This window comes from Bison bison, unplaced genomic scaffold, assembly GCF_000754665.1.
Source record: "Bison bison bison isolate TAMUID 2011002044 unplaced genomic scaffold, Bison_UMD1.0 scf7180017864527, whole genome shotgun sequence".
In the NCBI taxonomy this organism is placed as follows: Eukaryota; Metazoa; Chordata; class Mammalia; order Artiodactyla; family Bovidae; genus Bison; species Bison bison.
Window position 1 is genome coordinate 11332509 of NW_011495078.1, and position 10778 is coordinate 11343286.

Below are 10778 nucleotides of genomic sequence, written 5' to 3' on the forward strand. Positions count from 1 at the left end.
GGCTTTGCCATTGCCTTCTCCAGGCCTACTTTCTGAAATTCATACAAATAGAATCGTACAGTATGAATTCCTTTGTGTCTGGCTTTTCTCACTTCACACCATATACACTACATTTGTCCATTCTGTTACATGCATCTCCTGTATGATCCATTTTGATTGTGAAAGGCAGAAAACTGTTTACACAACTGATTTATCAACTCTACAGTTGCTGAACATGTGGGTGGTTCCTAATTTGGAGCAATTAGAAATAACGCTCCTATGAACACTCTTATCTATCATCTCCTGGTACACGGGAACATGCATTTCTACCAAGGGGTGGAATCTGAGTCACAGGTGTATGCATCTTCATCTTAGTACTTAATATCCAGCTGTCTGCCAAATTTAAGCTCCCACTGGCCATGCCCAAGAGTTCCTGGTTGCTCCATACCCTCGCCAACACTTCTTATTAGTCTTATTCACTGTGGCCACTTTGGTGTGTGGGTAGTAACATCCTTATGACAGTTTCAATTTTTAGTTCCCTGATTACTTATGAGGTTAGGCATACTCACACACGTTTACTGACCATTTGGATACATCCATTCTTGAGTGCTTCAAAGTCTTTGGCTCATTGAATGGCGGCAATCTCCCTTGCAAAATTAAATTTACAGGCTGACAGAATCCAGCTACAAAACCTTTCCTGGGGAATACCAACTCATTGGTGAGAAACAGGGATAGGACAGGAAGTTCTATTTCCTCAGAAGATTTTTTTTGCTACAGATTGAATGACTACATTGACTATTCTCTACTAAGTAGGACCAACCTCAGCAAACTTACTGAAAGAAAGTACACCACCATAATAGAGAAAGAGCACAACACAATCTCACAATCTGAGAATCTTGAGTAAACATCCCTGGGTTACACCATCGAAACTACTATTGTGTCAACATACTTTGCTGTTGGCATGACGATTAAATTCTATGATCCCATGGAAAGCACTTAGACCTCTGCCTGATGACTCTCTACCTTCCATAATATAGATAAGAGTAACGACAGAGATAATTTTTTTCTTTAAAATCCTAAGTAACTCTTTTAAAACCAATAACGTTCAACCTATAGACACGTAGCTACTTTTTAGAATACAGATACTAAAAGCCTCCATCACACACACTAGTACATGAGGTTGGATATTTAAGTAACTCGATAACACACTCTCATTTCTTTACCAGTCTTGACTCTCCACACTACCTTTTTCTTCTAAACTGCTATTTTACCATATTACTAGACATCTTCCCTTAGAAATTCATTTCTCTCTACACATACTATCTCCTTTAACTGTGAGACCAGACTCTGTAGGGGGCAGCCCAGTATATCACAACAACCAGAGTTCCACTCAACCAGTTGTGCCCGGGGACCCTGAATGACTCTCCAGGCAGTGAGTGAAACATCACCCCACAAACTCCTGACCTGGGATTTTAAGGGGTCTAGGAGTGCTTTCACTGCCATAAGAAGCCTTATCCTAAGATCCTCTAGGTGAAAGAATCTTTAATATCTTTAGGCAACCCTACTTTCATTGCCAGTTTAGATCTATTCTAACTAGAATTATCTATCACTTTGGTTATCTGGACTCAACTTCTTTGCTGTGAGGTAAGTAAATCATCTGATTGTCTATGTGTCTGTAAAATTGTGAAACTGAACAAAAATTGCCGAGGAAGAGGAATTTGGGAGATGCTCAATTTACAATACTGTTTAGAAAATCAAATGGAAAGGAGGTAGATACCAGTTTGGCTATAAGACTACAGCTGTTAAGTTGTTGGAGTTACAGTAACATAGATGGAGACAAACAGTGTCTCAGTCGTTTTCATCCAGAAACCACTATGCGACATATCTGGCCCCCTCCAAAAAAAAAAAAGGAGCAGTGACTTCAGAAGCAAACTTGAACAGAAAAGGGGCAGGGCGCAGAGATCCCTAACATCTAAGCGGGAGGCCGCCGGGCCAGGCAGGAGTCTCACTCTTGTTTGCCCCCCGCCTCTTCTTTGTGGGGACTGGCTATCTACCCACTGCTCTAGAGCCTTTGTCTGCTGATGGCCACCTGCCTGGGCAAGATAAACAGTGACAACAGCAGGGCCCTCCTCCTAATACTGGTCTGAGGAACCAGGATAAGCCTCATACCTACTGAGGAAAAGAGAAATGTGTTAAGAATGAGAAATATAGTTTTATCTGTGGCACAGACAAAATCTCATGATATAAGAGCATGCTTTTATAATGGGGATTTACTGTGTAAGTCTATTAACTACATCCTTTCCGATAATTGTAAAATTGGCTTAACTAAATTATATTTGCTCTAAAACTGGCCTCGAGGGCTAAAATAAAAATTCATTTGGGGCTCTTAGTACTTAAAACCAGAATTCAAAAATGGAGCTGAAATGGATGGTTCCATAAGGTGAAGGGAACTCTTGTGAAATCCCTCTTTTGCAAGGTGACAATTTTCTTTCACTCATATCCCAATCTAAGTCAGGAAATTAAAGCTGCAAGAATGATCCCCGAATGAGACAAGTTCTTCCATCTGAATAAAAAATTCATTAGGTTCAAGTATTAAAGAAGCAAACTAGACATACAAGTTTAATTCTTGATCCACTGTTTACTCGCTGCCAAATGGTTTGGGGGAATTCTTTTTTTTTTTTAACTGAAATTCTTTTCCAACGTAAAATTATTGTGAGAAGCCTGGAAACCCAGAGAGCAATGCTAAGTGCTGTAGTGTCAGGGGCGGGGGGTGGGATGAGGGGGTGGTCTTGTCTCTATTGTTCCTTGCGATTGGCAAGTTCCCTTCACATTAGCAAGTCAAAATGTCCCTGATGCTGACACTGGGCTCAATATTTCATCCATGACTCCCTCAACCCTCGATTTCTTCACCTATGTTTTCAATCATACGTTCAACCAGTATTTACTAAACGGCAGTTAAACACATACATACACAACACATGCAAACCCTCAAGGACCTCAATTTAGAGGAGGATAAAAGGCAAGTAAAGACCCAATAACAATACAAATACATGCCACTACAGGGGTAAGAAGCCAGTGCTAAAGAACCTTACAGGCACAAATAACCAACCAGCTTCAGGGGTCAGAGAAGTTTTCGTGGGAAAGGCAACATCTAACCTAAAGCTTTAAGGATAAATAGCAGCCAGCCATACCAAGAGATGGGAGTGTGCTGGGAAGGGATACCACAGGTTGGTGTAACAGCCTAGGCTGGGATGGAGAGAAAGACAGGGCCCACCCTCAAGCTGTGTCCCTTGGTGCCTTCCCCCAGAGACTGTCGAGTCAGAGAAAGGATTCTCCCTGCGCAGACAAGGGGCCTTTTCTTAATGAGATCTATGCCTTCCCCTACCTGCTGACTTCAGCAGCAGGAGAACACTAACCAGCAGTGAATTTTAGAAGACCTGTCACAGGCTATAGGAAAGCAGGGCAATGAAAAGATTGGATCTGCAGGTAAGAGTCTCCTATCTCCAGGTAAAACAGCAAACTCCTATCCTGCATATGAAACATAACAATGTGTGTAAAAAACTGACTATAATGTAACTCAGCAATGAGCCTATCACATCTAGTGAATAAATCAATGTAATCACCTCCCAATGGAAAGTCTTTACAGCAGCCAGGGCAGAAAGGGGAGGGTAAGGAACTTGGTACCAGAAGAGACTAGGCCTGGGTATCTGAGCTCTCAGCAAGTCACTGGCCCTCACTGGGCCTTGAATCTCCATTTACACAAGAAATTGTAGCTCGGGGTTGCTGCTTGTGCTTCTAAAACCCATTCACCTGGCATTATCACAATCAAAAGTATTTTAATCACCAAAGGAAGGGTCTAAATAATTTGTAAGTCACAGATTTACTACAGTTTTGTCGGAGGAAAAAAAGAGCATGTGCCCACAAGTTGTCTTAAATCAAAAAACCAAACCGTTAAGTTCACATACCTTTTAAAAGCTGACAAGTCATGCATAACAAAGTATAAAGATAATTAAAGTTTTAGGACAAGCAAATGAAATTATGATTTTTTTTTTTAAAGAAAAAGAAAAAACAGTTAATATAGCCAAGCAGGCAATGATTGGAGTTGCTCACTTCTCTTTTCTTTGCTTTCACTTCCCTTCTTAGGTTAAAATACTCCTAATATGTAAATTATTCCACTCAAGACTCCCAGAGTCCTTTTTTTTTGGGGGGGTGGTATTTATTTTTAATTGAAGGATAATTGCTTTACAGTATTGCACTGGTTTCTATCAAACATCAACATGAATCAGACATAGATTTACCATGTCCCCTCCCACTTGAACATCCCTCCCACCTCCCTCCCCATCCTACCCCTCTAGGTTGTTATGGAGCCCCATTTTGAGTTCCCTGAGTCTTACTTGCCATTGGCTATCTATTTCACACATGTTAATGTATGTTTCTGTGTTACTTTCTCCATAACTCCCACCCTCTCCTTCTCTCCAACCCCCCAGCCGTGACAATAAGTCTATTCTCGATGTCTGTGTTTCCATTGCTGCTTCCCAGAGTCCTTTCTTAGCAATTCATAGGGATGTTTTTGCCAAAGGAATTACTTCCAGTCTTCCATGTGATAGACAAGGGATATGAAACACTGGGTACTTAAAAAATAAAGCAAACCAGAGTAGGGAAAGGTATGTGCAAAGCTGAACCAAGTAACTGAGGGTGCCCAAATTTCTACCATTTAGAGATATTTTAGTAGCAAAAAGTAGATATTCGACGATTTTAGGAACTCGTAGTAAAGGGTTCCCACCAAGTGCCACCTTAGCACTTGGACTTTCCTGGTTTAGAGCCCTCACAATCCTACCAGATGGGTATTATCTCTATTTTAGCGCTACAGAAACTAAGTAGGAACAGAGGTTCATGGTGTTTAAGTAACTAAACAAAGTCACACAGCTTAGAAAGTGAATAAATTATACTATGAATTCTATTCTAGTCAATATCAAATCCCATTCTCTTTCAACAGATGATGCAGGCTTTAAGCACCAAAGTAAACAAAGTGAAGACATTTTTCTGTGATTCTCTTAAATACATGCCATCATTTCAAAGGGAGCTTATGCTAAGCATGACCTCATAAACAAATCATTTGTGAAAGAGAAAAACCACATCCAGGGCAAAGTCATAAGTTGAAAAAGCCTTATTTCAGCGAGCACTTCCTGAAAGAGACAAAGCAGCAATTGCAGCTGAGCGAGTACCAAGTCCTATACCAAGTATTATATTTGAAACAACTTTTTAAAGCAACGGAAGAGCCTAAAACAAAAGAAATATAGCGTTTCTTAAATACACGGTTTCTAGAAAGAGCTATTTTAACACAAGCAACTCAAAGATATCTCTTTTACAGAACTGTGTTTACCGAAAAATGTTCTTCTCAAACAGCCTTTTGATGGTCAGGAGGTAAGTAGCATTTAATCACTTTTATCACAGATTATCAGAAGTAATGTTGTACTTATTTGTTAACTCTCAAGATCTTTGTTTTATTTTAATAATATGTTGCTGAAATTATGTTGGTGAAGGACCTTCAAATGGGTTATACAGTCATCTTCCTATGTTATTAATATGATTTTCATTTATTTTCAGTATTTTTTACATTAATAGTAAACATAGTTTTTTTCAACTTACAGAGACTGTTGATATAATAAATTGTAAGTATCTTCAGGAGTCTTTATCACTTGGTTTTCAATTACACTGTTTCAAAGAATGTCGAAAGCTTTTAAAACACTACTTACAAGCTAATCGTTTTTCAATATTTATCCAAAAATGTATGTGTGTGTATGGAGTACAACCTGTATGGTAATGCCTTTAAAACACATGCATCACACAGATTTTAGTCAACCTTAAGCAAATGAGCACAACTGTTCATGACATAATAAAGTCAGCTTGAGCCCAATGAGGAGGAAAAGATTCATTCAGAAGAAGTTTGTAAGTAAGGAATTTCTGGGACAAAAATCAGCGATGAGGATGGGTGGAGGGAGTTCTGAGAAAAGGATACAAAATGTCATTTATATTACAATTTCTATTGTGGAAAAATTCATTGAAAGTTAAAAATAAGAGCCAAGTCTCTAAAATGATTATGTTTGTATGATACTAGAGATTTAACTTCTCTATGTAGTATTTTTCTCATTTTATAGAAATTAATATTCCAGTCACCCCAATATGTGGAAATTTTAATTAACACAGGCTTTTAAATATATAGAATTCTACTTCAAAAATCGTATTTAACCTAAATATTTGGCAAACTCGGAAAGGTAGGGAGGAGAGAGGGAGGCAGAAAACAAAGTCCTATCTTGTCTGTCCACAGCAACTGCTCTAATCAATTTTAAATTACTGCCCACGATGTCACTGAGCAGATGGCCCATCTCCCCCACAGTTTTCACTAAAGAGCCTCAGAGCTGAACGAGAGGAAGCCCACTCTGCAAAGTGACATTTTTGAAGGAAACTTTCTTACACCTCCTTATTTCAGGGGGATGCCACGAGGTTCCATCTGTGTGTAGCAAGTCTATTTTTAAAGTCACTGCTGCTGATGTTACATCGTGGGTGATGGAAGTATCACACAGGGGGTGGCGGGTCAATGATATTTACAATCACAACTCCTTTCCAGTAGAAATGGGCATTGCCGGTGGCGTGAGGAATAGAAATTATACAGTTTCTGTAAACACATAAAGTCACTGAGTGACTTCTTGTTAATAACTACTTGTCTCAGACACTCCTTTTTTAAAAAATTAAAATTGACAAACAATACTTACCCTTCTGTATCTAGGCAGAGTGAGGAGGTGAAAGCTACTATCCTAGAAACAGCTTATTCTCAAGGTGGTGCGCTCTGTGCTCTTCTGAGGCCGTGACATCTCCTTCTGGGACACTGATAAACACCATCTGGAGGATTCAGCATTAGGCAGTCCCAACTGCACGTTAAAAACTAGCCTGTCTGTTGTTTTTAAGAGTCAAGCTCTTAATCTGTACACCATGGCACAAGAACTGCTGTTTCTAATCTACGATAGCTTAGAACATGATGCTATTAAGAACTGTTTGCCACTTTAAAAAAAAAAAAGCAGATTTAATGGCCAATTAAGCAATATTTCATTGACAAACTAGAGAGTAGCTACTGTGGGTCACCCTGCCAAAGGTTCCTTCCTGCACTCAGCCATCAATCCAGCAAACTGAGCACCTACTGTGTATGCATCAGGCAGTGCAGACAACACAGCGGTAAGAAGGAAAGCCTCCAGCTCTCAAATGAGGACATTTGAGAACTCAATATTCGATAGTCAACCAGCTGTATGGTTTCTTTACTTTCTAGTACATAATTTATACATTAATGTTTTATATTTAATGAGTAATAATCCATTATATATTAAAATTATACTTAATAAAAATCAGACATTACTGAGTTACCAAATATTTAAACAGAATAAAGATGATAAAAAGTGACAAGCTTAAGAGTCAAAATTCAGAATGGCCTTTCCCCAAGTAGTCCCTAACAAAGGATACCTAATACAGGAACAACGGCTACCCAATCCCATACTACAGGGAGACAGAAAATGAATACACTGGCCAGTGCATTGTGACACACCAGACCATCCTAATGGGCTAGTACATATTAGCAGTAATATCCAGGGAGTGTATTTCTTAACAAATACTAAGACACATATATTGACTCTATGACATAAAGTACTCTCAAAATCCACTGACATGCCAAGCTGAATGTAAGAATGTTAAGCATTTATTTTTCAACTAAGGTCTCATTCCTATTTCTCTTTTACAGTTTCTAAGTGTCATGCCCACCAACGAGCTGTAAGATGACCACCCCTCACAGTCAAGCTCAACCTGGCCTTCCTATCGACCCACATCCAGATGAATACAAGGTGGCAGCCCTCGTCTTCTACAGCTGCATCTTCATCATTGGATTATTTGTCAACGTCACCGCCTTATGGGTTTTCAGTTGCACCACCAAGAAGAGAACCACTGTGACCGTCTATATGATGAACGTGGCGCTACTGGACTTGGTGTTTATAATGAGCTTACCCTTTCGGATGCTTTACTACGCAAAAGGTGAATGGCCTTTTGGAGAGTACTTTTGCCGGATTCTTGGGGCTCTCACAGTGTTTTACCCGAGTATTGCTCTGTGGCTTCTCGCCTTTATTAGTGCTGACAGATACATGGCCATCGTACAGCCGAAATATGCCAAGGAACTTAAAAACACGTGCAAGGCCGTGATGGCGTGTGTGGGCGTCTGGATAATGACCCTGACCACCACCATCCCACTCCTGCTGCTCTATGAAGACCCAGACACAGCCTCCTCCACCCCCCCTACCTGCCTCAAGATTTCTGACATCATTTACTTAAAAGCTATTAACGCGCTGAACTTCACTCGACTGATATTTTTTTTCTTGATTCCTCTGTTCATCATGATTGGGTGCTACTTGGTCATTATCCATAGTCTCCTTCACGGTAAGACCTCTAAGCTGAAGCCAAAGGTCAAGGAGAAGTCGATCCGGATCATCATCACGCTGATGGTGCAGGTGCTGGTCTGCTTCATGCCCTTCCACATTTGCTTTGCTTTCCTGATGCTGGGAGGGGATGAGAACAGCTACAACCCCTGGGGAGCCTTCACCACCTTCCTCATGAACCTCAGCACTTGTCTGGACGTGATTCTCTACTACATCGTTTCGAAACAATTTCAGGCTCGAGTCATTAGCGTCATGCTCTACCGTAATTACCTTCGGAGCGTGCGCAGAAAGAGCTTCCGCTCAGGTAGCTTACGGTCACTAAGCAACATAAACAGTGAAATGTTATGAATCGTCACTGTTTGCCTTCAAGCTCTTTAAATACACTTTACTATCTATCTTAGGGTCAGTGGATATTCTCTAGGATATCACCAAGTCCCTTCTCTCCTGGAAAAAACAATAAAATAAACTTAAAAAACCCTTCCTCTTTTGTGGGATCTTATTATGGTGGTAGCATTATTAAATATATTGAAACATTCTAGTTCATTATTTTTATATTAAAAACTTACATAAAATACTTGCATGAATGACTGGGAGAAAAGCATCCAATTCCTGTTTCAGATTCAAGCCTTATCTAAATACATCATTGACTGTTTGGATTTAACCCTATGTGCAAATAAGAATTACATGATCTCAAATAATTGAGCTACTGTTTGAAATAATTTGAATTATTTTCCAACTAGATGCAGCTCCTTTTGGTTTGATTTACACTCAGAAATGGTGGTCTAAGTTCAGTTCTTTGTGTTCTAAACATAAAACTTCTGGGATTCCTATAAAAACAACTATATTCAACACATCACTGTTACTGATGTACAGCAAAATCTGCAGAAGCAAACACCCGAGGCGTGATATAGGTCATTGCCATCAACCCTCCCCTCCACTGAATTCATTTTCCTTCGGAAACAGACTACAGCCACTCAATAAATACTTACTGAGAGCCTAGTATGCGCCAGACTCTACTTCAGACTACTGGGGGAAACCGAACCTGAGACCCTATTTCTGCCCAATAATCTAAGTTCATTCCCATGACATAAGGTTTCTGCTATATGGTGAAATATGTTGTTCAGTTGCTAAGTCACGTCCTATTCTTTGTGACCCCATGGACTACAACACACCAGGCTCCTCTGTCCTCCATTATCTCCTAGAGTTTGCTCAAATTCATGTCCATTGAGTCAGTGATGCTATTCTAACCATCCCAACCTCAGCTGCCCCCTTTTCCTTTTGCCCTCAATCTTTCCTAGCATCAGGGTCTTTTCCAATGAGTGGGCTCTTCATATCAGGTGGCCAAAGTATTGACGCTTCAGCATCAGTCCTTCTGATGAGTATTCAGGGTTGATTTCCTTTAGGATTGACTGTTTTACTAGTCAGAGACTAGTAAAACTTAGGCTTGGATTCATATCCAAGCCTTATCATTTAATTCCTCCTAACGAAGTAACCAAGTGACTTCTCCATTTAAAAAGGAAAGGAAGTCAACTATAATCTGTAAACATACTATTCTAAATATTATAAAAGCACATAAATGAGTCAGCAGTAACTTCCTCTTTGCCGAATAGCCTGCATGACTCTTAGCATGATCATCTCCTAATGGGACTAAGAATCAGATAAATGCACTGGCTATAAATATATTTCTATAACATGGGAAAATAAATATTCTTAAAGAAAAAAAAAGAGATAAACACAAAGGAACCCAATCATAAAATAGCATTTTCGTACCAGAAGATCTCTTAGATGGTCTTCCTGTCTAGTCCTTCTGCTTTAAATATAAAGAAAATGAGGTCCACATAGGTTATGTGACTTGCTCGGCTAAAGCACCAGCATTAGAAACCAAGTTTAGCTCTCCTTTCATGTCAAGCACCAATTTCTCAATAGTAAAAAGCAAACAAGCTCACAGAATGTAAACATTCTCATAGCTACATAACGAAAAGGAGTCAAGATGGTACTGAGAGAAAACCACTTGAATTTTTTAGCTTTATTAGTCGAGTGAGCAAGACACTTAAATATCATTAAGTGAATATTGCTAAAACAAGAGAAACCTCTATTCGATATGTGCTATACAGTCACAGCCTACTCTCACCTATACAGATTAATCTGCTCTTACATAATTTATTAAATGCAACTTCTCTGCAATGAGTTTTCTTGATGAGAAGAATTTGAGAGCACATGATACAACTAAAGTCTTTATCAACACAAAGTCAAAAAAGCGAAAATGTATGTCACGGTTCTCACAAAAAAACAAAAACAGTTAATTAAAAATAATTTTATTCAGCATTG

The 10778-nt window shown here is 39.4% G+C and overlaps 2 protein-coding genes across 2 annotated transcripts in view; one reads left to right on the forward strand and one right to left on the reverse strand.

Annotated features, from left to right (window-relative positions):
• Window positions 1-10778, reverse strand: part of UBAC2 (UBA domain containing 2) — a 143575-nt gene that overhangs the window by 123863 nt on the left and 8934 nt on the right. The window lies entirely within an intron of this gene.
• On the forward strand, window positions 4388-8928 carry GPR18 (G protein-coupled receptor 18). The gene is made up of 2 exons (XM_010831492.1): window positions 4388-5403; window positions 7766-8928. Exon 2 carries the CDS (start codon window positions 7800-7802, stop codon window positions 8796-8798), a length of 999 nt encoding a protein of 332 aa, XP_010829794.1. The 5' UTR covers window positions 4388-5403; window positions 7766-7799; the 3' UTR covers window positions 8799-8928.

Coding starts and splice junctions, on each gene's coding strand:
- GPR18 (XM_010831492.1), top strand. CDS start 7,800: ATGACCACCCCTCACAGTCAAGCTCAACCTGGCCTTCCTATCGACCCA.